Source organism: Exophiala dermatitidis (genome assembly GCF_000230625.1).
Source record: "Exophiala dermatitidis NIH/UT8656 unplaced genomic scaffold supercont1.4, whole genome shotgun sequence".
NCBI classification, from domain to species: Eukaryota; Fungi; Ascomycota; class Eurotiomycetes; order Chaetothyriales; family Herpotrichiellaceae; genus Exophiala; species Exophiala dermatitidis.
The window spans coordinates 3,261,144-3,286,288 of record NW_008751649.1 but is presented as its reverse complement, the minus strand read 5'-3'; the positions used below and the strand labels follow the sequence as shown (position 1 = coordinate 3,286,288).

The 25,145-nt window shown below is 52.3% G+C and overlaps 9 protein-coding genes across 9 annotated transcripts; 2 read left to right on the top strand and 7 right to left on the bottom strand.

The window, feature by feature from the left end:
- Positions 1–191: 191 nt before the first annotated feature.
- HMPREF1120_05479 (uncharacterized protein) lies at positions 192–4,269 on the bottom strand. The gene has a single exon (XM_009159658.1). It carries the CDS (start codon positions 3,970–3,972, stop codon positions 886–888), a length of 3,087 nt encoding a protein of 1,028 aa, XP_009157906.1. The 5' UTR covers positions 3,973–4,269; the 3' UTR covers positions 192–885.
- Positions 4,270–4,467: 198 nt separating this feature from the next.
- HMPREF1120_05478 (PAP2 domain-containing protein) lies at positions 4,468–6,857 on the bottom strand. The gene is made up of 3 exons (XM_009159657.1): positions 6,359–6,857; positions 6,084–6,300; positions 4,468–6,029 (listed from the first exon to the last, which is right to left on the bottom strand). The coding sequence occupies exons 1-3, from the start codon at positions 6,408–6,410 to the stop codon at positions 4,691–4,693; spliced, it is 1,608 nt and encodes a 535-aa protein (XP_009157905.1). The 5' UTR covers positions 6,411–6,857; the 3' UTR covers positions 4,468–4,690.
- On the top strand, positions 6,857–8,733 carry HMPREF1120_05477 (GTP-binding protein rhoC). The gene is made up of 3 exons (XM_009159656.1): positions 6,857–7,548; positions 7,613–7,816; positions 7,870–8,733. Exons 1-3 carry the CDS (start codon positions 7,246–7,248, stop codon positions 8,200–8,202), a joined length of 840 nt encoding a protein of 279 aa, XP_009157904.1. The 5' UTR covers positions 6,857–7,245; the 3' UTR covers positions 8,203–8,733.
- Positions 8,194–10,718, bottom strand: HMPREF1120_05476 (uncharacterized protein). The gene is made up of 3 exons (XM_009159655.1): positions 9,992–10,718; positions 9,455–9,517; positions 8,194–9,045 (listed from the first exon to the last, which is right to left on the bottom strand). The coding sequence occupies exons 1-3, from the start codon at positions 10,082–10,084 to the stop codon at positions 8,869–8,871; spliced, it is 333 nt and encodes a 110-aa protein (XP_009157903.1). The 5' UTR covers positions 10,085–10,718; the 3' UTR covers positions 8,194–8,868.
- Positions 10,719–12,580: 1,862 nt separating this feature from the next.
- HMPREF1120_05475 (uncharacterized protein) lies at positions 12,581–13,285 on the bottom strand (the record flags this gene model as incomplete). The annotated part of the gene is made up of 1 exon (XM_009159654.1): positions 12,581–13,285. One exon carries the CDS (start codon positions 13,283–13,285, stop codon positions 12,581–12,583), a length of 705 nt encoding a protein of 234 aa, XP_009157902.1.
- A 1,656-nt stretch (positions 13,286–14,941) lies between these two features.
- HMPREF1120_05474 (small nuclear ribonucleoprotein F) lies at positions 14,942–15,438 on the bottom strand (the record flags this gene model as incomplete). Its single annotated transcript, XM_009159653.1, has 4 exons — positions 14,942–15,023; positions 15,092–15,247; positions 15,343–15,380; positions 15,433–15,438. 4 exons carry the CDS (start codon positions 15,436–15,438, stop codon positions 14,942–14,944), a joined length of 282 nt encoding a protein of 93 aa, XP_009157901.1.
- A 198-nt stretch (positions 15,439–15,636) lies between these two features.
- HMPREF1120_05473 (uncharacterized protein) lies at positions 15,637–16,689 on the bottom strand. Its single transcript, XM_009159652.1, has 5 exons — positions 16,529–16,689; positions 16,365–16,479; positions 16,144–16,209; positions 15,957–16,079; positions 15,637–15,904 (listed from the first exon to the last, which is right to left on the bottom strand). Exons 1-5 carry the CDS (start codon positions 16,561–16,563, stop codon positions 15,761–15,763), a joined length of 483 nt encoding a protein of 160 aa, XP_009157900.1. The 5' UTR covers positions 16,564–16,689; the 3' UTR covers positions 15,637–15,760.
- A 128-nt stretch (positions 16,690–16,817) lies between these two features.
- HMPREF1120_05472 (adenosinetriphosphatase) lies at positions 16,818–21,596 on the top strand. The gene is made up of 2 exons (XM_009159651.1): positions 16,818–17,677; positions 17,871–21,596. Exons 1-2 carry the CDS (start codon positions 16,927–16,929, stop codon positions 21,515–21,517), a joined length of 4,398 nt encoding a protein of 1,465 aa, XP_009157899.1. The 5' UTR covers positions 16,818–16,926; the 3' UTR covers positions 21,518–21,596.
- HMPREF1120_05471 (choline dehydrogenase) lies at positions 18,295–25,053 on the bottom strand. The gene is made up of 3 exons (XM_009159650.1): positions 23,650–25,053; positions 23,337–23,598; positions 18,295–23,281 (listed from the first exon to the last, which is right to left on the bottom strand). The coding sequence occupies exons 1-3, from the start codon at positions 23,853–23,855 to the stop codon at positions 21,908–21,910; spliced, it is 1,842 nt and encodes a 613-aa protein (XP_009157898.1). The 5' UTR covers positions 23,856–25,053; the 3' UTR covers positions 18,295–21,907.
- Between the last annotated feature and the right edge of the window lie 92 nt (positions 25,054–25,145).

Below are 25,145 nucleotides of genomic sequence, written 5' to 3'. Positions count from 1 at the left end.
TATGTGTATACCGTACCTACCTACAGAAGGTATATAGGGAGCAATATTACCTTAGCTCAATCGGTCTAACGAACAGAAAGGAATCCACATACCTACCTACCTAGGTAGGCACTACACCTACATCGCGCCCACGATACAATACACTACGCGAGCAGGACACAGACACAGACACAGCAACAGCAAAACAAAAATCAAAGGCAAAGGAATCTTATTTCCTATCCCTGGCTTTCCAGGGTTTCATGCCCTCGTTGGGCATTCGTTGCAGCTGTATCTGCACTGCGCAGTAGTATGTACCTTCTTTGGTACCTTTTCTACTGGTATTTATCCAGACACACACGGGGTATTCATTTCCCATCCATACAATCATTTGACCACGCATCCAGAACGTTCCTCCACGTCCGCTGCGTCCTCGTGGTCGTGGTCCTTCCATTTGTCCCAGAACAAGGGACCTAATCAATGATCCATCCATGGACCCAATCAAACCCAAACGCCAAACCCAATGCAGAACTCCAGTCGATTCAACATATCCCAAACGCGTCAAAAACTTCAAGGGGGTATCACTTTCGCTCGTACAATCAATGATTCGTTCAATCGTCCATCCGTTCCGTTTCGTCGAGCCAGTCGAGCCGTGTCGTCAATGTCCAGTCGTGACAAGACCAGACGGAAAAGTAAAGCAGAAACTCCTGGATGCAACGTTGAAATCCAAACGCCGAAACCCAAAACCCAAAACCCAAAACCAAGACTTTTTGCAAACCATGCCGAACAAGACGAGACCGAATACCCAGACTCCAAATCATTGCGAATCAAATTCTCCTTGTCGTATTCGTACAAATTCCTCGCTCTGTTCCGAGGATTCCTTCCCTTTCTGTGTATCATTTCATTCATTCATTCACCGCTCTTAAGTAGAGCACCATTGACCAACTCAGCGACAATACGCTTTCGCTGGATTTGGATCACTTCCGGCCCATAGCTCATAGGCGTGAGACCCAACATGATCTGACGAGCCGTAGTGACAGTAAAAACGCCGCAGTCGTCCATATTCTGCTGTGTGGGAGACTGGCCCGACAGGTTGAAAGTCCATTCTTCTTCCTTGTACGAAGCCCCCAACTCAAGTTTGAGCCAACCTTTAATGGTCTCAATGTATTGTCGTCCGCTGCCGCCCAAACTGTTGTAATGTGTGACGGTGCGGTTGCGACCCGACACCACACAGAGAGTCCAGTGCGCTCCTTTGTTGATGGGGATAAACACGTTATCCGCGTCGAGGAGGTTCTTGCCCCCAACCTTGGCTCGGCCAGCCCATCGTCTGACGCTTTGATACCCCTTGGTCTCGAGGTTATTGTAGAAGAATGAAGCCAACGCGGCGTGACTCGCTGACTGGGTGGGACGGTCGTTCTTGAGCCCATGTTCCACTACCAACTTCAGGTAGCCGTTGATCACTTCGTCGTTCAACCAGTTTTGTGTGCCGCGGCTTGAGCCTAATGGCACGACACGTGTAAGATCAGACGGCTTAAAGGACTTGTGGCCGTGTCGTAGCGCTTCCTGGACCTTCTTCTCCCACTCCTCAGAGAGTGGCGTAATGCCATATTTCTGTGCTTCTTCAATCGCCTGTAGTCTCTTGGACTCGCCTCGTGTCACTCGATGGTGCTTCTCTTCCGAGTGAGGGCTGGCTTTGGGGGTTGGAACTTCGGGCACAAATGGTTCTTGCTCTTGTTGCTCCTGCTCTTCCAATGTGAGCTTGGCAAGTTTCTTGTCTGGTGTCTTTACCGACTTTCCAGACTCGTCGACGGTTGCTGCCGTCTGAGATGTGTTCTGACCTGTGACGGGGGTCGAAACTTTTGTATGTGCCGCGCTTCTTGTGATGCGTCGGTCCGGCGTCTTTGGCTCGGCTGGTGTTATTATGGGTGTTGCCTCAGCTGCATCTTGTGTGCTCTGTGCTGGGCTTTCGTGTTCAGTCTCAGGACTGGCATCAACAGAGCTTGTGTCCATTTGTGCCGGTGAGATGTCGTGAATAGCAGCTTGTGTGCTGTTCATCTGCCGAGGTGTCGCATCTTGTGTGCGTTCAAGAGAGGGGTCAATATTAGCAGCTTGTGTGCCAGCAACATGCAGGGGAGAAATCGCATCTTGTGTGCGTTCAGGAGAGGTGGGGGTGTTGGCAGCTTGTGTGCCGTTCATGCTTTCGTCCGAGTTCGCATCTTGTGTGCCATTGGGATCTTCAGATGTGTTCGCATCTTGTGTGCGCGGTGTCGGAGATTGGTTGACATCTGGGAAGGCCTCATTCTCATGGGGCAGATTTCTCTGGGGCTCTTCTTCTACTGGAAAAGCACCCGGAACAGGAGACTGTACAAACGCCTCCGTGTCAACATGCTCAGGGTAAGCTTCAGGTGCAGCATCTACTGGCTGGTCACCCTTGCTTCCCTCTGCCGCCGCAACTTCAGTGCCCGTCTGGGCAACTGAATTGGGCGGCCCACCGCCGGCCAAAATCATCGCGAACGTGCGAGCGTCCTGACTCACGTCAGGTGGGCTTCCGTTCCACGTTGATGATATGTCACTCTCGACCGGCGAGGGCGACTTCAGGGCTCGGCTAAGTTTCTCCAACAACGTCAATTCAGGCGAGACATCACAAGTTGACGAAATATCAGACTCTGGTGTTTTGTCTGTGTTCGATGCAATCTTTGCCTGTCTCTCTAATAAGCTCAACTCAGGCGAAAAATCGCAGGTTGACGAGATATCAGATCCTGGCGTCTTAGCTGCGTTCGGTGTAATTTGCGCCTCTGGAGTTTTGGGATTTTGTGTTTTCTTCTGTCGAGAGATTGGTGTGCTGACCTTGCGGTTCCTAACACGCGGAGGCGACAACAAACTCGTGTCAACAGGGGTGGTCTGAGCCTCTGCCGTGGCAGTAGGCGAGGTTCCCTGAACGACAATGACAGGTGTAGGGGTTTTTGGGGATTCCACGCTCGGACCATCTCTTTGGAGTCTCTTGGCTGTGGAATGTCCGTCTGCTTCTGCCAACTCTCTTGATCCTTGTTCTTCAATTCGTCTCTTGTTGGATCGCAACGATCTCTTAACGGTCGCGGTTGAAGCGGCAGAATCACTCTCGTAGCCTGGGGTAGTGACAACCTCTTGTGCCACCTGCTTAGTGGGAGTCGGGAGATTTGGACCGAGCGGCGGCAGTTCTGGGTATGGAGACTGCAACTGTGGGAATTCCGCCGGCGGTGTAGTAGGTTCTGGGATTCTCTGTTGTATGGGAGTTGTTTCTTGTTCAACAGAGGGAGGAGATAGGTGAGGTACAGGATGCACCGCAGGCGCAGTCTGGTATCGACGTCGAGGTCTCGAGGTAACGCGACGACGGGGCTGTCGCATGGTGCCACCTGTACCGCCGACCTGCCATACGGCCTGTTGGAAAGGTAGGATACCAGAGGGGAATTCAGAGAGGTATTGGTGGCTGCTCGGCAGGGGGGTTCTCAATGGTTCGTTTGGTGTCATCTGCGGAGGTGCTGCAACCGGAACGGGGCGAGGAGACCATGGCTCTTCATGCGAAGGCTGCATTTCCCAGAGACCTGCGTCTCTAACGCCGGCGACTGCTCGATGCCATGGTGATTCAGTGAGAGAAGGGTCGGGTGCGCGCTGTCTGCGTGGTCGTTGGTTGCGCTGCTCATGCTGGCGCTGCTGGACCTGACGGACAACATAGTATGCGGGGACCGCGGCGACAGTGCAGGTCGCGCTGATTGTGTATTTTGAGACGAGCGATGTGGCTGCGAATCCTAATGAAAACAAGCCTCTACAAACTCTCTTTGCAGCTGGTAGAATGCCGCCGTCGGGTGCTGGTCGTTTGGCGAAGACACCAGCGGTTTGCGGCGGAGGAGTCGGAGGAGCGACAGGCCAGCCACCTGGGACGTAATCGCCTTGATATGGATTATGTACTGGCTCCGGGGTCGGAGGAGACCAGTCCATCGAGAAGGAGTGGTCAGCCATGACTGCGATGACTGACGGTCTTGGGATTGGATGAAGTTGCCAGGATTGTAGAAGATGAGGATGAGATCCAGAAACGGGGACTCGAGAGAGATCGCGTTTGCGGATGAGAGAAGTAAGAACTAAAGAGCAGGGTGTTTGTAAGCTGCTTCATAGAAAGTGAAGAAGAGCAATCAGTATTGATTGAAGGTTGTATGAGACAGTGAGTTCGAATGCGAACGATCAATCGACCAAATGTCTTTGTGTATGTGTATGCGGGAGACGCGATCGGATCGAGCGAAAGCGCAGCGCAGGGAACTTGAATGCGCCGTGACATTATCCGCCAAGCATCATTCTGCCGGCGAGATGACCTCACCGCCTGCAGCCTTGGCACGAGGCTGGGTTAGTGCTTGGCGGGCGGTGAATACCTGGTACCTCACGTGTACGGCACGTGCTGCTCCAAGGCAGGGGCCCAGGATACTAGTAGCAGTACTGCCAGTGCAGTGTCACTGGGAAAGGTACTGCTTCAAGCAACACTGGGGAGCTTCAATACAAAACTGCATGCCCTCGTGCAGGATTGCGGCAATAGCTATTAGTATATACCTATTGTACACAACGACACAATACCTACCGGGATTCACTCTGTATTGCTAGGGTAGGAGAATAGAATTTCATTAGACAAACGATCAGTACCACAGTAGCACACACAAGCAACACCACTGCCTCTTCTTCATGCATTCAATCAATCCACTGCTAGTCCCAGGTGTTTGAACATGATCGGATTGCCCTCTACAGCCAACCATGCAATTCCCGAATAAACGATCAGCTTAGTCACCACTTCGACATCGTAGCGTACCCTGGGCTTCTGAATATGGGAAAAGATCCTCTTTTCCTGCAGTTCATCCATCTCTTGAACCTCTTGTGGACTGGGGGTTCGTCCATCTTCAGGAGAACTGGCTAAGGCCGGAGATAGACTCTCTACCCCTTCACCCATCTGCGCTCGAAACATTTCCAAGCTGCTCGACCTCTTCCGTGTACGAGTTGACACAAATTTCTCTGCGGCTGGTTCTGATTCGAGGTAGGATGGTTCGGGGGATGACTCTTTCGCAGGGCTAGGAGATCCGGCGGCATTGAGGCTGTCCCGTCTCTTTTTGTTGCGGTATGCCAGTGTCTCGTATGCGTCAGCTTCAGACTGTGGCCCAACCGAAACAGCCCGTCTCCTCCGGAAGGACGACAGCAAATGCGGAATGTCTCGTGCCGGTGGAATAACATTGTCATCGTGCTCCTGTCGCGGAATGGTCTCATACTCTGAGGCTGGTTTGAAAAACCGTCGCGGTAACGTAAGACCTTTGGTTTCAATTACTCGAAAGACGGGCGGAAGGACTTTGAGCAGAAGTGGTTTCATCACCCCTCGCCAGAGGAAGATGGTAAGAACTCCCAGGAGAATGCGCAGGGCGGCGATTGACCAGCCCATCTTTTCCAGGTCAAAGGGCACGGTGCCTGGGGCAGGGAGTGACCACGCATACGGAGTGCGTGCAAAATGCCAGACGGCATATTCGCAGCCGATCATGACCCCGGCGAACGACACACTGTCGTCGAAACAAGGGCAATCATCAGCCGGTTCGGGATGAATGCGAACCAATACTAATATGATCAAGACAACGAGCAACACTCTTTTGAGGTCACCGGCGTGCAGCCATTCATCGAACGGATCACCCCACCAGCACTGCACCAGCGCCAGAGCTGCCCCGAGGGCGCTGCCCCAGATAACGTCAAAGAAGCCGTGCATGCCACAGTAGAGCCGACCAAGCACGATCGAAAAGGCGTAGAAATAGCAAATCACCTGGAGACCCAGGTTGAACTGGGGACTCATCTGGCTGTTTGGGGCCCTGAGCAGGTAGAGCGAATAGATGGCGACCGACACGGCGTTGGTGGAATGGGTGGAAGGAAACCCATATTCGAGTGCTGCGGAACCGGACATGGTGATGCGCTGTAGCGGCGGCGAAAGAGGACGCGGGAGACATAGTAGATCTTTGATGAAACCGCTGAAGAAGACTCCCGACGCGAGGATATGCACCATACTGTAGCCTCGTCAGACACCACATGGACGTTGTCGCAAGGGCACAACCAATTACCCTCTGCCTATACTCGTATGTCCACACCAAAACAGAATGGGAAGCATGACCATGAAGAACGTATGGGTGCCCAAGTTGGCCGTCATGGCAAAGTAGGTGTCAAGGGCTGGCGTTCGAAGGTTGTCCTGCAGCCAGGCGACGTAGGGTGTCTCCCAGCGGACAATGGGTAGAAGCTGTTCGCGCACGCGGTATCGCCATTTTGGAAGGCGGACCTTGTCTACAGGCCAGTCAGGACGGGTCAATCGAGGCCAAATTATGGTTTGTTTTCTGCATACAATGATCGAGGGATCTTAACCCGGCATCTGGTTTGTCCTTCTCCTTGTCCATTTTTGTGTATATAATCTTTGAAGTGCGCCCATTGGATTTTGTGTGACTATCTCTTCGGTGGCAGATCAAGCGCAGAGGCTTCTGAGAAGCATCGTGCAGGCAGAAGGCGGCAGAGGATTTTACTCGAACTCGGCGCGGGTGGAGGTCTGTTGTTCCAGCAGTGGTGGTGTAGTAGTAGTCTCGAAGAGCTCAATGCAGGATTTGTGGCGGTGCAATTACAGTGCACAATTCAGCCAGACTTCGAGTGGATTGTGGTTGTGCACGCCGAGGCTGGTCCGCTCACGTCTGGAAGAAAGCCTGAGCAACTGGATGGCCAACTTGCAGTCCACGATCAAGGGTCGCTAATCGACATGGATCTCGTGGAGGGCGAAGCATGTTTGAGAGAAGATGGCGCCATTATGCAGCTACCAGCGTGTGGTGAAGGGAAACCCTGCTGCGTAACAGAACATAACTGGTCTTGTAGAGAGAGATGGGGAGACATTTGGCTGCGTTTCACATGAAATCCTCCGGCTTGAGGCTCGTTACTCGGCAACGCAGCCACGACAACAATCGAACCCTCAGACTCGCATCTCAGACTTCACTCTGCGTCATGCTGCACATTTGGAAGCATGCGAAACATCACATCGTCTACGAGTACTACCTGTTCCACAAGTCTTGTCCGCCGGCATATGCAGATCGAGCAGTGATAGTGTACATATAATACTGCCATTCCCACCACTGCAGTGCATAACAGACCTCCATCCAATCCACAAACTAACAGTACATACAATACCTTTCAAGTTGCTGGTCCGGCACCAACCCCGAACATAACTTTAGGTCTGCGTCTGCCTCAATCATGGCCGCAGCCACCGAGCATTACCCTTCACGAACGCCCACAGTCATGTCCGAAAAGCGCGTCTCAGCATCCTACATCAGTCCTCCTTCACCGCGCCGAAGACCAGTTCGAGCCCAGAGCACAAGAACAAGCAACGGCACAGTCAGCACGAACATGAGTTACAATAGCAGTTTGGGACGGTCGTCCGAGGCCACCAACATCACACAACCGCCATCATATTCGAAAAAGTTTGTGGTTGTAGGAGACGGTGGCTGCGGCAAGACATGCTTGTTGATCAGTTACGCCCAAGGATATTTTCCAGAAGTATGCATGGAACAACTCCTGAGAGCCCAATATTATTAGGCGCTTTGGACTAACGGAACAATAGAAATACGTCCCGACCGTGTTCGAGAACTACATTACCCAAACCACCCACAAACCCACCGGAAAAACAGTCGAACTGGCACTATGGGATACCGCGGGACAGGAAGAGTACGACCGTCTTCGGCCCCTGTCATACCCCGAAACCGATCTTCTCTTCGTCTGCTTCGCCATTGACTGTCCCAACTCCCTGGAGAATGTTATGGACAAGGTTAGTCAACTTATCTGTATCCGCCAGAGCGGCCTGCTGACAAGCAACAACAGTGGTATCCCGAAGTCCTCCATTTCTGCCCAACCACACCCTTGATACTCGTTGGTTTGAAATCCGACTTACGCACCAAACGAACCTGCATTGAACTCCTCCGCACCCAAGGCTTGACACCCGTCACACCGGAACAAGGCGCCGCGGTTGCAAAGCAGATGGGCGCAGCCTACATTGAATGTAGCGCCAAAGAATCTAGGGGCATTCAGGAGGTGTTTGATCTGGCCATCAACACCGCCATTCAACTCGAGGAGGAGAGTTATGAGACCAAGCCTAGTCCGAAAGGAGGTGTCAAGGTCAAGAAAACAAAGAAGAGAAAGTGTGGCATCCTTTAGAGTTGATCGGCCGGACGGTTGGTCTGTTTGTACGCTACGCACTGAGGACAAGACACGGCTTCATTTCTCGGGTACAAATTGTTGATGCTTGTTTCTTTGTTTGGCCATTTTAGACGGGCCCTGGCTGGCTTGGCTTCGCGCATCCTACCTTAGATGGGCGGGCGTTGCTGCACGAGTGCATGACCGGCGTTGCTTGGAGATCGGGGGTTTGGGAGGAATTGCGTTTGCTTTTGCTTTCTTGCTGTTGCCATACGGGATGGAGCCTTGCTAGAGTATGAAATCAGCATGCGCCAAAATTGAAATTGATCCATGTTTGAACATGAGTTTCCACAACGAGCGCGTGCTTCTGGAGAGACTGTCAAAATGAGTACAGCTCGGCTCGGCTCAGCTCAGCGGCCACTGCTGTAATGCTTTCCAGCAAGCCCATTTCTGCTTTTGCTCCAATCTCGGGCGGCCTTCTCACATGCATTGCATTCAATGCATGGGCAGTACCTGTATGGTCAAGTCACGTCAAGTCACGTCAAGTCAAATCCTCTCGTCCGTCATCATCTGTCCCAGCTTTGCCTTTGACTTTCTCTCTCCACTGGCATGCATGCCCCAAAGGACCAACGACGGACATTCGAAGTTCCTGCAGGGTGGTAATATGTTGCCGTGGTTTTTATAACTTTATTCGCCGTGGTGATCTCTATCTCTGGTGCTGTCCCTGTTGCCGTCATCAGTCGTTTCTTGCTCCTGGCCCTCCGCCCCCGTGGCTTGTCCGTGAGCATTCTCCTCTTGATCTCGTCCCATGACCTTTTCGAACTGGCTCCAGAGTGATTCTACAGAAGAGAATTCGTTGCCGATCTGGTAATACCATGATTTCTTGTCAGTTGCTGTCATGTCACGCGGATCTTGTCCGGCAAAGCTGGGCAGAGATGAGACAAAAAGGAAACGAAAAAGGAAGAAAACGATAATGCGAGGGCGAGAACCAGGTGAGACTCAGGTTCAGCAAACAAGGTTTGCGCTGACTGCCAATGGGCCAATTCCCTGCCATGCCGTCACAATGGCATGCTTGCCGGAGTGGAATGGAGTTGGGGTTGTCGCACAAGGAGCCAGGCAGGGAGGGAGGAGGGAGAGAACATGAATTGACAATACACAATCAATCGCAGAAAGGGGAGCAGCAGAGGACATCTGCGGAAGAAAGTATCAAAAAAGGAGGGAGGAGAGGAGTGATGAAAAATGATCCACAAACAAGTGCATATGGTATGCATACCTCGATAATACCCTCAAGACTGCGATTCAGAGCATTGATCTGTGCAAGGACCTGTTCGAGAGACTGCTCAAGTCAGCTCTTTCAGTCAGCAAATGTATACTAGGCATGTGTAATATGCATCATAGTAGTAGGTGTCAATAGATATCCATCGCATCGCCACCAACATACGACGGCAGGGCAGATGACACGGCACTGGACGATTCCAAGTCCCATCCACAGAGTTCAGTTCCCTCCAGACCAGACCGTCAATCGAGATCTCGAATTCCCCCCATCAGGATTGGCGTGCACTCGAATCGACTCCAGCTTACATACAGAGAGGACGGACAGTTCGAAATCAACGACTATCCCACGTCATGGACTTGAATCTGACACTGACAATAGTAGGTAGGTGAACAATACCATGAAGACCTCATCTCCGACCACACACACCACTGACACTGCAGCGCCAGACGATAATGCCCATAAGGCTAACTCTCCTCTTCTTTGCTTCTTCCAGAATCGCCAGAAGTTCAAAATCAAATGAAACGGGTAACTCACCTCTCCAATCTCCCCGACCAAAGCGGCGCGTCGAATCTCAAACTCGCTGCTGGGTCGAGCAGCCCCATCGTCTGTCGTTCCTCCGGGTGCCATGTCACTCACTCACTCACTCACTGCTCGGATCAATGCGATTTTCGATCCTGATCCTGAATACTACCGCACCAGTACAATACTTGCAATCGTGATTCGTTCGTTGTTTGTGGTTTTGGTGTCTTGTCGGCGCTCAACATGGATACCTACATAAGGTAGGTGCCTGAGGACTGTATGTACTGTATATGCTGTCTCCGACTCTCGGTTCCGTTCCAATCGCCAGTCAGAAGTTGAGGTAAGGCAAGGGTATCGTAAGTTGTTCGAATAGTGGTCGTAGAGGAATGGCGAACGCTCAATGAGAACGTGAGACGCGCATTGGTGGGTTTCAAGCCGACAAAAGAGATATTATACTGGACAGAATGTCGTTCAGTTGACGGCCGCGCGAGGCTGTGTGAATATTTGCTGCACGCGTCTGTTGCAAACACTGGTAAAGCCAATTGTATAATGTAGACTCTTCGGCTTTTTGACACAGTACTGGTAGCGATGACTTTATCGCCAGTAAAGGTTCACTCTCATCTCTCACCAGCAGTAGTAGTGCAGCCCAAAAAACCAAAAAAAGAAAATATACAATAGGCCAACAAATAAAAAAACAATGACTTCAGTTGAGAGGAGTGGGATTCGAACCCACGAGGTTTCCCACTGCGGATCAGATATGTCTATCACCGAAGTGATAGGAGGACCTAAACACAGCGCCTTAAACCGCTCGGCCATCCTCCCGGTTGGAAATTATCATAATTTTTCGGGACTTTGATTTATGTCCACTGACATTTGGGTTCCGGAGGATCTTTTAGCCGGGGGCCGCTTTGGCTGATGGGGGCTGGCTGGGTAGCCTGTGGTAGCCTGTGGTAGCCTGAAAGACCCTGGAGTATAGTGGCACTCCCGGGCATGGCCTGGGGGCCTCGGGGTGCTAGGGATGCTAGAGCCCGGCTTGGAGCATCTTTCGGGCGAGGCTTTGGTGGACGTTCACTACCACCTAGATGACTAACCTACTGTACGATGTAGAAGTCCTGCCAGTCAGCGCAGTACCTACCTACATAGAGGTACCTTTGCTAGGCGTTCGAATATTCATTGGCTACATGTATCGATTGTACATAGGTCAGGCATTGATACGGCAGGTACATCATGATGGTGAACAGATGTAGAATATCCAAAAAGGCATGTTGTACAGGTCCTAGTATAGCATGGTACCTAGGTAGTTCATTATAGTAGTGAAACATGCATGCATCCACTGGCATATCCAGAATCGCAATTCCCATGGCAAACGACCAAAATGCCCTCGGGAGGTCGCGGTGCCGTGCTGCAGTCTGCCTTCATTCCGCACTTCTGCATTCCAGTCGTTTCCAGTGGTTGGTCGCAAAACCGACCCGACGACTTGGTGAAGGTTGCTTGCCGACGCCCAAATCAGGGCTGGACCCTTCGGCTACACGCTAGCTCGAAACCAGGTGATACAAGTAGGAGTCCCTACTAGTAGTGATGGGAAAGCAGTAGCAGTAGCAGTAGTTGGTACCTCGTAGCCGACTGCAGGCTAGCACACCACCATCCAGCACAGCCACATCACCCCCAGAAGGTCACTGAGCGGTCGGAACCAGTGGCAAATCTTGAACAGCGGGCCAGCGCAATCATGCATTGTTGTATTGCTGAGAGTGGGAAGCGAACATGCCCTTGCCTGTGCCTAGGTGTCCTTCAAACTCGGTCGACTGGAGCTCGTAGCTCGTGGCCTGATGGGGATCGTCCACTAACAACAGAAACTCACGACAAGCTCCGTACCGGCCCCCGCCCATGCCTGTTCCCGGGTCCGGGGTGATGAGTGATGATCATCCACACCCACTGGTTGCGACCTTCGAGAAGCGAGCTCACTTGTAGTGCGGGTGCAGCTCACGCTGTGCTCAAACCGTGGTATTCATAATGAATTGGGAAGCGACCGGTGTTTGAAGATCACCAAAGGACAAAAGTGTCAGGGTGGAGACAAAGTCCCGCCAATAATGGAGACGTGTCGATCATCTCAAAGATGCTGATCTTGTTTGTTTTGGTCGGGTCCGCTTATAGGACCAAGAAGTTCCAGGTCCGTCTGGACTGGATTCGATTATTTGTTTCCCACTGCAGATGATGTTCGTGAAGCGCCCGCAGGGGTAGTGTTTCAATGGGCGGCCGAAGCAGAAAGCTCAAACCCTGCGGAGCTACTTTGCGTCAAAGAAAAGGGGTGATCGTCTTCTTTTCCTCTCCTTTCCGAAAGGATAACCAATCTGCCAGTCGGCAAAAGCAGGCAGTCCTCCTTTGAGTCAAGTATTCATACTGTAAGAAAATGGAGTGCTTTTCCAGACTGTTCATGTCTGCCAATAATGAATGACGTGTGACAAAGAAATGGCATCGCTGTACTGTATATGCTGGTCGTGATTTCGTATACTCGTGAGAATCGATGCCATCAGTGTATGTAGGCTCGGTAAGGACAGGTCGTATGAATCGTCTGCTCTTCCCATGTCGCCGGAAGGTTGAAATGTGTCAAGTATGTTTTCGCGTAGTATCGCCATAAAAAGCGCACCCCACGGTCATCATCTCTTGCCAATCAATAAGCGGGAAAGTCGCTTCCTGCTCTTCTCCGGCGTCCTTTCGTCGCTTGATGAACTCGAGCTGGAACTCGAGCTGGAGCTGGAACTGGCACTCCTTGAATTCGTCTCGAGAGATGATCGTCCTCGAGAAGTCATGACGGCTCCGAGGATGTCTTCGAGCCGCACATCGTCTTGCGGAGAGGTTGACTGGAAGGCTCCGGAGTCGAGGATCTCGGTGAATTTGCCAGGCATGATGGCATTCGGCGCTTCTAACTGGGGGAATGAAAAGGTGTGCGACAACGGCCGATGTTTGACGCGGTGACTCTTCAAGTTTGTGGTTTGAGGGGATAGTAATGAGAGCCAGAGAGCGTCCGAAGGCGCAACGATAGTCAGTGAGCTGCTTAGATAGACAGGCTCCAAAGTCGGATTGGGCTCTCTTTGGATGAAAGGAAACCAGACAGAAGGGCGTAAGGAGGGCGGGTTCTGTTGTTTGACAATTAATTGTGCGACCGCTCTCCGGGGTACAAGTATTCTTTTTCGTCCATGCCGCCAAAATGCCGCCTATTCCTAGCGGCGTCTCCCTGGATTCCCCGTTTCGAGAACGGCCGTCGAATTGAAGCTTGTGTGGCTTGGACACCCCTGCCATTTCGATAGTCATACTGTGAGTCCGAGAGTCTGCGACCGTCCCGGCCTCCCCAGGGTGGATTAGGGTCTTGCCAACGCTAGACCAAACAATGACAGGTGTTAATTGCCTGGTCGGACCCAGACCCAATCCAATGGCGCACGGACTCGCCCTCAGGGTCTTGGTGTGGCGCTCGTATCCATTTGTTTTGATTGCTGATTGATTGGTGTGCCCGCCCGGCTTCCGGCGGTGGCCACGGAACGCTCGCTACCTTGATGGACAAGGCATGGAGGCACACGAGCAGCCGAGGGGATGTCTTTGAAATCGCGCAGGCGAGTACGAGGGATTGTACGAAGCATCGCTGCCTACCTAGGTACTATAGACACAGGCACCTGCAATACATTGTATAGTAGCAGTTAAAAATAGTTGTAGTAGGTATCTGCCTACCTACACTGACCGTCAGCAATGCCAGCCTGGGTTCATGACCGCCACCGCAGAGGTTGGTCCCGCACAAGCCGGGACGGTGAGTCAGCATCTGACATATCGGATTTCAAGGGGAGGACAGTTTGGCAACAACGAAGGAGACTGTATAGCAGCATCACTGTCATGAGCATAATAATGACAATACACGCCAACCCCAACGTCAAGGCCACGCCAGTGTAGCATGTGGTAGGGCGTCGTTGATGTTCGTGAGTCTCAATAAGTCGCGCGCATCGGCGGCCTCCCATTGGCAGACAGACCTCTGCCACTGCCAGCCGACTCGTTCATTGTTTGAGTCGCGCTTCAAACTTCACGTCTCGTCTCGAGCCATACCTAGGTATCCCTTGGTATATGTTAGGTGTAAGTATACCTTAACTTGAATATCAATTGCGATGCGTCTTATCCGAAACGCATATCCATGTTTCTGGTGATGTTCGAAAGGAGGCTTTATCTTATACTATAAGGTCATTTTCGAGAGTATAAATGCTAACCGAATGACTGAAGAACGGTAGGACTGAACGGTCGCAATGCTTTCCGACGTCATGAAATGTTAAAAGTTGGGGCATGTTACCCTCCTTTCGGGTTTGATGAGTTGCCCGGTACTGGATGATACTGCATTTTCTACTTGCGATGAGAAGTAACTGCAGTGTGTCGATGCCATCCTACCAAGACTGCTCCAAGCATCTCGCCTCTTCTTCATGCTTTTCAGGAATATTTTCCATAAAACATGACTTCCTCAGCCAATACAAGATGTTCTTCTGCGTCGTTCGCAAAGTTGCATGTGGCAATGGTTCGTTTGCTTGACCCGTATTCCTGCCGGCACCATCGAGAAATAGGTAACGCGGGGATGCCATGAGCCCATGTCTTTCTGTGTCCATCGTCAGCAAAGCAACCCGCTATGCTCGTACTCGTCGTAAATCATATGTTGGCACCGTTGCGGTGCACGGACTTTGATGACAGGCTGCTCTCTTCTGCAACTTCGAGACGTCGTGCAATCATAACCGTTGTCCTTCAAACATAGGTTGCGACGGTTTACGACCGGATTTCCTTGAGACTGGTGGCTGCTATGTTGTGGCGTTCAAACGCGAGACTGCATCGTGCGGCGTGAAAAGTGTGTAGGCAAGACGAGGATGGCGGAAGTTGCGGGAATCGGGCAGGCTGTGGTTGAAGGACCCTTCGATCTGAAGTTGACTGCAATCTGGAATTTCCAGCTCAACCTTCCATTTTGGTGTCAGGTCCCTCTCCGTTCATTTCCACTCCTTTGGCCGCGGATATCCAGAGGACGTTGTTACATCTGATGTGCAGGCTTGTTAGGAACCATTTGCGAAGGTTGCAGCACTATACTGTTTTGGAGCACCGTACCTGATCAAAACCTGCCCTAACGTGCCCGTGTGCTTTCGGTCAATGTATTCCTCCGTGTTTGACAGCTGGATATTCATATAGGAGTCCACGCTGATTAGGCGCCCTTTGTACTCGGTCTGACCCCATTTCAGGCGGATGATAACGTCGTCATTGATCCTGCAAAAAGTGGCCATATTAGCTCCATCCGGCTGTTTCTGGAGGTTCAAAAAGAACCAGCGTCTTGTCCTGCTGGGAACCGAGGGTGCACGTACAGTTGCTGCAGTAAAGGCCGGGGATTGAGAGGTGTGAACTGCGTCGAATTAGCAAACAGCTTCGATGCAACATTGCAGAATCCCACTCACATTCATGGTAGGCGCGGGTCGCGTAGACTGGAACCTCTTCTTCAAAGTGCCAGACTCAATTCGTCACAAAATTGTAGAGATGAATTACACCAGTCAACAGTTCGAGGCAGTAACATACTACTGATCTGAAGCCGCGAACTGACAGTCGCGAAAATGTTAGAGCTGCGCAGCTTGGCAAGGCTGAATATGCCAGTCACGTGCATAGCCTTGTGCCTACGAGGCTGAGTACCAGGACTTCATAGCAAGGCCTTCGGCGCTACTATCTTCATTATTCAGTCATATATTGGAAGGCGCATACCGGACTTTGGAAAATATCGCTTGCTAGATTTCAGGCTCTCTTAATCTCCCACTTGATGTCTTTGATGCTGACTTCTTCTCCCGCCTTTTCGTCATAATCAAACCATTCTCCCTCCGATAAGTCGATCCCGGTAAATTTGGTCCCTGAGTCAATTCCTACCGCCTGCCACTCGCCCTGAGACATAGTCAGTGAGTCCGATGAGACACCAAGTGGAAGGCACAAATACATCGGGTTTAAAGTCGGTAAATTCCAACCCGCGACAGTCAATCTCGATGATATTCTTCGGTTTGGCGGGCGAGTTTTGTTCGTAAGCCACGGGAGCTGCCTTGATGTTGGCGCTTGATTCTCTCTACGCAATCCGACCATCCCCGAGTTAAACTCATGAGCTCAGAAGGAAGCAATGTGAATCCCACCTTGCAGTTCTTGCACCTCCACACAAAGTTGGCTTCTCCCCGACTTCCAGACTGCTCATTCGTTTCCTGGCATGTTCAGTCAGACTGTGAACATCTCCACGCAGTGTTGTTGTAAGCGGCGCCAGTCCTGGCCACTTCCTGGCCCCGTTTAAGTATCAAGGCGTCAAAAGTCGAATGGTGGAGAAAGAGAGTCATCATAAGCTGCTCTGCACAGCACCTACATGACGGCTAACGCCAACCCAATTCGGGTGTATTTCGCGGCATGACGTGCATTGCACTTTGAAAGTATAGTAGTACGGAGACTCAGGTGTATCGGTTGGGATCAGGTCGGTCACCCTAGGAACATATCAGCAGTAATAATGGACGGGGTGAGGCACCATCGTACCCTTCCAAATCCGCCGTGAGGGCCAGCGCTAGCATGACTAAAACCCGCCCTGAAGATATCAAGCAATACTATTCTGTACGACCTCGAACAAGAACAAGATATCACGATCAGTCTCTTGCCTCTTAAAGTTGTAGTGGCAGTGGAAGATATCGAACGTCTAGACTCTTAAGTCGCAGGTTGTATGCTGAGTAAGAAGTTACTAATCAGATTGATATCTTGAATCTCTTGGCAAGGCTGTGCGTGCATGACTCAGCCCCCTGGATTTGCATCAAGAGTGAAGACGTGCATATTTTAGGGTCCTCAGTGCAGCGATTTGCCTCTGCGACAATCTCAAAGCGACGTTGGTGATCAGTACAATTCCGCGGAGGAGTAATACTGAGCCGGCCAAACCGCTCGCTATGGCACCAAACAGGAAGAAAAAGAAGCCGGCGGCCAATGCCGCTCGAGGATTCGCTACCACTTCCCTCCCTTCCAAGGCCAAAGTGACCGAGCAGTCTAGCGAGGCAACAGCGCAGGAAGATGGCAATGCTGCAAATTCAGTCCAACCAACTGATGCTCCGAGCAAGGATAAGGGTCTCAGTCGACCATCTAATGGGGCGCCCGACGCCGACATCAAAGATATGAACCCCGAGCAACTGGACGCCCATCTTGAAAATTCGGAACTCGAGGCGCTCGTGGAAAAGTATGCAGCACGATCAATCGCCGATGCCAACCGGCAGGTTGCGAAACTCGAAACAGAGCGTCGACAGCTACGCTCCCAGGCGTACAGGCTGTCCACGTACCCATGGTTGAGTGACGAAACCGTTGACGACCTCTTGCGCCTGAATGGCCCCGCCACAGCGTACGATGCTCCGGCTGGTGGTACCGCGCAGGTGCAAGACGAGGAGAAGCTCTTGGCTGACCTCTGGACCTTGGAACGAGTTTTGGAATCGTTGAAACTGCCTAGGGTGGCTGAAGCAGTCTCGCACGTTGCTGTATTAGCCACCTTGGGTAGGCTTGACATCAGCAGTGACTCTCTGCCTGGACTACAAGAGGCTTTTGAGTGGTACGCCTCCGCCACTGACCCTGACGAATTGCCCAGTTATGAAGCGGTTCAAGGAAACAAACCCAACAGGAGTGGCGACAGTACGCCCCTGCAACCAATTTCAGGTAGGTGAACATTCAGCACGAACCGTTCTATTCATCATGTCCGGCCGTGAAATCTGCCTGCAGTTTCTGTCGATCTCTTGCATTCGACAGCCTATACACTGGAGACGGGAAGGCAGAGAAGATGTTCCTGGCAGCAGCCCTAATGCCTAGTGCCTTCTGTTGACTGTACTGGATGTTTCTAACCATGGTACAGAGCCCACGACAGCTATTCAGAGCAGGCAAAGCCCCGCAAGCACACCGATGAATGGGTCGGAGCCTGAAGAAGAATCATCATCCGAGATTTCGTCCGATAGCGACGAAGACAATGATCCTGCGAAACTTGTTGAAAAATTCATTCGCCTGCAGCGCTTGATCTGGGAAGCCCAGAAACTAGAGCCGAGACAGAATCAGAAGACCTCTATGAGAAACCAGAAGCGTGTGTCTAAGTTGACCCAGAAAGTCCAACAACTACGCCGGGATCCCTTGTTTGACGACTACGAAGCCGAAGCAGCCTGGAGCCAAATCCACGTTGAATTGCAGGCAGATCACCAGCATCAACTGAGAGAAAGAGCCAGGAATCGCCGTGCGCAAAAGCCTGAAGAGACGCAAGAACCGAATGGCACAGAGTCAGAACAGGCGGCACCTCCTCGTGAACAAGAAAATGTGTCTGTTGAAGAGCCGGAGACTTCCGCCGAAGCCGACGACGAATTGTTAGGCGGGATGTTCGAGGCCGGCGATGAAGCTGTTTCCACTGAGCAAGATGGTTCGGACAAGCAACAGGTCAAACTGATTGATTTCGGCAAGTGGACCGGAGTATCTCCGCGCAAGCTCCTCGACGACATATGCAAGGGCCATGATTCGCGGGCACGGATTTCGTTACGGACACTACACCAGACGTCGCAATCGGCCAGACACAGTCTGGACATTTCTTGGACCATCGACGTCCTCCCGGGACCTCATACCACGAACGCACTACCATCCGAGGTGACAGTACAAACGGATCCGCGCCTGTGGAAGTTGGAAATGGTCAGCATGGCTGCAGCGAGCAGTGCGCAGTCCGAGGCGTACGTGTGTGCACTAGGGCTGTTTCTTGTGTCGTCTCTAGGCGCGAAGGAGCTGAAGGCGACGAGTCGTCTTCCCACGGTTTGGAGAGACCTGCTTAAGGATCTAACGGACTCGAAACAAAAATTGATTGACGAAGAGCACAAACAAAGTCTCCGTCGAATTCGTGGCCTTATACATGAAACACAAGAGAAAATAAAGGCAAATCAGGAACAGGTTCGATTACAGCACGCAGAACGGCCTCGGCAGTCAGATGCTCTAGTCGATCGGCGGCGGACACAACGTCCCAAACCAGCGAGATGGGACCCGGACACAGTCTCCAGAGAATGGGAAATGCGAAGCTCGCGACCTGCGTTCAAAAGCATGCTCGAAGTCCGCCGTCAGCTTCCCGTCCACCAGTTTAGAGATATGATCCTTTCATGCGTGACTGACAACGCGGTCAGCGTGATTTGTGCCGAGACAGGTGCCGGCAAGTCTTCCGGCATACCCGTGTTGCTGTTAGAGCAGGAGTTCATCCAGGGCCGAGACTGCCGCATCCTCGTCACGCAACCGCGGAGAATCTCGGCCGTGACGCTCGCGAGGCGTGTGTCACAAGAACTGGGGGAGGCTCGAAACGACCTTGGCACGGCCAGGTCTCTTGTTGGGTACGCGATCCGGCTGGAGTCCAAGACGAGCAATACCACGCGCATCACGTACGCCACGACCGGCGTGCTGCTGAGGATGCTCGAGGAGTCACCCGACCTGGACGAGCTCGACTTTTTGATCCTGGACGAGGTCCACGAGCGCACCATGGATTTGGATCTGCTGTTTATCGCGCTGAAGAAACTGCAGAAAAGGCGGAGCACGCTGAAAATCGTGCTGATGTCGGCGACCGTGGATGCGAAGAAGTTCTCGGATTACTTTGGTGGTGCGCCCGTGTTGGATCTTCCGGGGCGGACGTTCCCCGTTGAAGTCGGGTTCCTCGAAGACGCCGTGGAAGCAACAAACGACGTGAAGGGGGACAAGGCATTGGCCACCATACAAGACGACGACAACCAAGACGAGTTCTTCTCCGGCAACGAAAAGGGACGGCCGGTCGTGACCAACCCAGAAGCATACAGTAGCAGGACACTACAAATCTTGTCCAACATGGACGAATATCGCATCGACTACAACCTGATCGTCAAGCTTGCGGCAGCTATTGCCACGAAACCAAAACTGGCCAAGTACAGCAGCGCGATTCTCATCTTCATGCCGGGGATTGGCGAGATGCGGCGCCTGCACAATCTCTTAGTGTCGGTGGACACATTTGCCAGGGACTGGGTAGTCTATCTTTTGCATTCGACATTCTCCACCGAAGACCTAGAAAAGGCATTTGAGCGACCACCTCCAGGATGCCGCAAGATCGTGATTGCCACCAACATCGCCGAAACGGGAATCACGATTCCGGACGTGACGGCCGTGATCGACACATGCAAGGAGAAAGTAATGCGGTTCGACGAAAGACGTCAGTTATCTCGGTTGACAGAAGGCTTTATCTCGCGATCTTCGGCACGCCAGCGACGCGGCCGCGCCGCTCGAGTCCAAGAGGGTCTCTGTTACCATCTGGTCACGAGACATCGACACGACCATCAAATGCTGGAACAACAGGTGCCCGAGATGTTACGACTGGGACTACAGGATCCGATCCTCCGCATCAAAGTGTGGGATCTGGGCTCGATTGAAGAGACTCTCAATGCGGCCATTGACCCGCCATCCAGAAAAAATGTGTTGCGGGCCATTGAGAAGCTCAAGGACGCAGGGGCGCTGACCAAGACAGAGGCCCTGACTCCCTTGGGCCAGCAGATTGCCCGGCTACCGCTCGAAGTGTCGTTGGCCAAGTTGGCTATTTTCGGCGTCATTTTCAAATGCTTGGACCCAATCCTGGCCATTATTGCATTGTTGACTTCGAAATCTCCGTTTGTGTCCTCATCTTCTGGAGCTTCCTCGTCCCAAGCAGGGGATGCCCGACAGACATTCAGCCGCGGCGACTCAGATCTCCTATCATCCTACAACGCCTACGAAGCATGGCGAAGAGCGAGAGTCGCCCGGTCCGCGCACGAGTTTTGTCGCAAGAACCATATCTCCGACCAAGCCATGGCGCAGATCGAAGACCAGAGGATTCAATTACTTGTGTATCTCGTCGACGCGGGAATGGTGATCTTATCGGGCGAAGAAAAAGCCGCTTTGAACCGTGCCAGAACATCGTCGGCGCGCGCCGGATCTGGATTCGGATCCGGAGGCTCCTTCTACACCATTCCGCCACGTTATCAAACTCAAGACCATCCGGACAGAGCACTCAATTCTCTCATCGCCATGGCCGTCTATCCTCGCATCTTGACCCGTGAAGGCAAAGGCTGGCGCAACGTCTACACGAACCAGCAGGTATCGTTGACCGCGCGCTCCGTCAATCATCCCAGCAACAGCCCCAAACCGCCGCGGTGGCTGTCCTTCTACGAGGCCATGCAGAACAGCCGCAGTGGCAATTTGAACGTTTTTGAGACCTCGGCGGTCCCGGAGTCCGCATTGGCGTTGTTGCTCGGCAGCGACACCGAGTTCAAATTCTACGCTGGCGTCCTGGTCTTGGATTCCGGTAAAGTCAAGCTCGCGGTCAGGCATTGGCGACAGTTGATGGCTGTCAAGGTCCTTCGTGAGAATATTCGTCGCGTCCTTGAGAGTTGTTGTTACAAGAGGCCTGGGCAGGAGGTGCCAGAGGATCAGCGGATATGGTTGGATTTCTGGTTGAGTCTCGAGGCTGCGGCAGCCGCTGCTCAGGAGTGAGATAGTAGTAGCGAAGCTAGAACAATAATATGATCCTAACCCTTGTTGGTGGATACATCCCACACCCTCGCAAGCCACACATACATTCTGAGAGTCATTCTCCACGCGTAAAGCGTACATGCCTGTGTATATGCATAATCTATGTGTATGGTGAGCATAAATGTAGGTTTGTAGTATATCAAGGTCGAAGCGTGGCCCAGTCTGCATTTATCACATAGAGGGACATTTGTCATTAATAAGATTAAACATTCTTGGGTCCATCCAGCCAAACCCCAACGTGTAAAATGGTTCGTGAAATCATTCTTCATATTCTGTCGAAACGTACTTGGATCGCAGTCGTGAGCAACGTCACCCTCTTCTTTTGTAAACTGTTCGGCTGCTGGCGTAGTCTCATTGAGCGGCTTTGATCAGGTCGGCGGCCTTTTCAGCAACGCCATATGCCACTGCTTGCAGATGTGCCCCCGGAACCATGGGATAAATTCCAGTGTCCACGATACGGAGATTGCTGGTCCCATACACACGCAATTGGTCATCCACCACACCGCCGAGTTCACGGGGCAACATGGCGGTCGTGCATGAGTAGTGGTATTCAGTCCCGATGCCGGAGCGCAAGATCTGTCCAAGTTCATCAACCGTGGCGTCCTGCGGGACTTGACTATACGAAGGCTGTAGTTCTTGAATCGCGGCCGTGTCCAGAATGCGCTGGTTCACTTGCATTGCCAGAATCATGACGTCGTAGTCGAACTGATGGGCCAGCCATCGGGGGTCGACACTGGGAGATGCGAAAGGATCCGTCGAAGTGATGTGCGTTGTGCCACGGGAAAGCGGCCTCATGAGAGCCAGATCCAATCCGCCTGCATTGTTGTTCAAGTTCTCGAACGCGGGAATGTCCTCGTTAGCCAATTCGTCGAGAACACTGGCAATCTGGCGCTCATAACCTGCTTGGAGAGTGGGCTCATCGTCGTACGTCGACGGAAGGTTGTACGGCGCCGCGCTGGCAGAGGCGAGCATGGACGCCGCATCATCATTGACCTGCTGGAGCGAAGGGAATGCGACGGCACAACTGGGCTTAGCTGTCCAAGGCCCAGTTTTGCTGCCAAAATATTCCGCAGCAGACTGATCGTTAAAGGTAGAGTTGCTGGCGAAGTCGCTAATATCCAAGACCGAAGGGTTCGTGTAGGCGTAATCCAGATGGATCATGCCATGGTCCTGCAGGTTGTTGCCGACCCCGGGGAGATTCTCTAGCACCTGAACACCAACGGCTTCCAACACAGACGCTTGTCCGATTCCCGACAGCTCCAGGAGCTGGGGGCTGTGGATTGCGCCGGCGGCCAGGATGACTTCACGGCTCGCATATGCTGTCTGACGTGGGGAGGACGGCCCAGTTGCGAACTCAACCCCCGTGGCTCTCAGCTGATCGTCCTGCTCGAACAGGACCCGAGTTACCTGCGAGTTCGCTTGGACGTTGAAATTGTCACGGGCAATGTTCGGATCGTAGTAGGAACGCCGTGCGTCAGAGCGAGTCTGGTTGTTAGGATCAATATCTAACGGCAAGAAGTAGCCACCAGCGCTCAAGCCCTCGTTGGGTTCAGCAGAGGTCGGAATGCCGAGCTCGTGAAGCGCCGCAAACCAGTTGTCTGTCTGTGGCCAGTAGTAGTTGGGATAAGAAACTTGGACGGGCCCGCTGTTTCCGTGCACACTGGGGTTTTGCAGCTCGGGTTGCACCTCTGCGCCGTCATAATTCTTCGGTGTATAAGTTTCTGACTGTGGGCAGCAAGTCAGCAGGAGTCTCTTATCGTATATGCAGGGATGCGCTAACCTTCTCAAAGTATGGCAGAAGCGCATTCCAGCCCCAGCCGGAATTTCCTACATCGTTCCAAGCATTGAAACTCCGCTGATTCCCCCGATTCCATACCATACCATTGATGAGAGAGGAGCCCCCAACCCCCTTACCCATTGGGATGTGACGGCTGACACCGTCCAGTTGAGTCTGGGGCGCTGTGTATATTCCCCACTCGTAGAAGCCATAGGGCTGTAGCCCAATGTAGTATGGAATCATGATCTCGTCCTCATAATGATCGCTGTAGACGAGGTCAGGAGCTTTTTGGCCTTTAGTAGAGGTTGTAACTTACAGCGAGCCTGCTTCTAGGCACAAGACCGTTACGTCCTCATTCTCACTCAGCCTTGAGGAAACGACGAGGCCGGATACACCGCAACCCACCACGATGTAGTCGTAAGTCTGACCAGCTGCATCATTAATCAGACCTCTGGCTGTTAATGGTCTAGCCACGGCCAAGGTGGCCGATACCAACAGCGCTGCGGCGGCTTTCCCCTTCATCTTTGCAACGTTAAAGTGATGGCTTAATGTTTGGAGATCAAGGATAGCAGCCAACTGTGTCTCTAGGTCCACAGGGCAACTGCACACTCTCTAGACCTTCCACCTCTTCTGGACGGTTCTGGATAGTTGGTATTGTACTGGAATGGCGCAAAGAGTGCGAGACAACCGAACGAGCGAGAATCACGACGCAGACAATGAGAGAGTTGCCGACAATCCGACTTCGCACTCCAACCAAAATACACGAAGTCCTACCAAGGAAGAAGAAGAAGAGAAAGATTATGCGACAGTACACGGCTAGACATCTTGCCGAGTAGTCTCTTCCGCATATATATATCGGAACATGTGGTACTCGAGCAGCCTACTAGTGGAGGGTGTCGGCTGATGTGGTGACTTGTGGGATACAGATGCAATGGTGGAGAATTCCTAGGATGGTGCAGCATCGAGAGGACCATTTGACGGCTGGTATGGGGCATGGCAGAACCAGCGATTCGACAGTGTCGAGCGCCAGGGCTACCGGAGTGCGACTTGCAAGAAAAGTTAGACGGGATAGCGATGCCTGTCCGAGGAAGTCAGCATGCGGCCGGGCTGAACTGGTCCCGGAGCCACGATGAACGGCGAGTACGACGCCCAGAAAGTCTGTAGCCAGATGCTAAGTAGTTGGGACCACTTATCAACCCACTTGTTTCAGGACCAGGGCGATCAGAGAGGTACGGAGGGTCTGGGGTTGGTTGATTTTTTCCACGAGACGGAAAAGAAATCGGTTTAGTAGTTCCATAAACCGCGCGTTGTCAGTCGCCGTAGCATTGAGACGCTGCCACTGCTGCACTTCTCTTGCTCCGGCTAGTCGCTGTACAGACAACGAGAGCCGCACATGGTCTGAAGCTCAAGAGGAGGAGGTTGATTCTGATGCAGAGTTTGGCCAAGGACTATAGGATTGTCCGTTGATAAGGCATGCAAGTCACCGACTCATACATTTCTGGCGGTATTCGCAGGGATAGGATGTACCATGGATGATTGTACGTGAACGCTGTGAACCCAGGCTAGAGACTTCGGGTAAGTTGCATGTGCATAAGAGACGTATGCACGTCGGGAACGACCAAGGATGAATGGTTCGAGCGACAAATGCACAGCTGGATAGTGGGAACAGAGTCAATCGATGGTAGAGGTTCCCACTGCAATGGTTGGTGGTTCGAGAAAGACTCGGGAGGAAGAAGAGGGAGAGAAGAGGAGAAGGAAATCCCACGTCGGTGTCATTGGCGGTGCTCGACCACGTGACTTATCTAGCTAAAG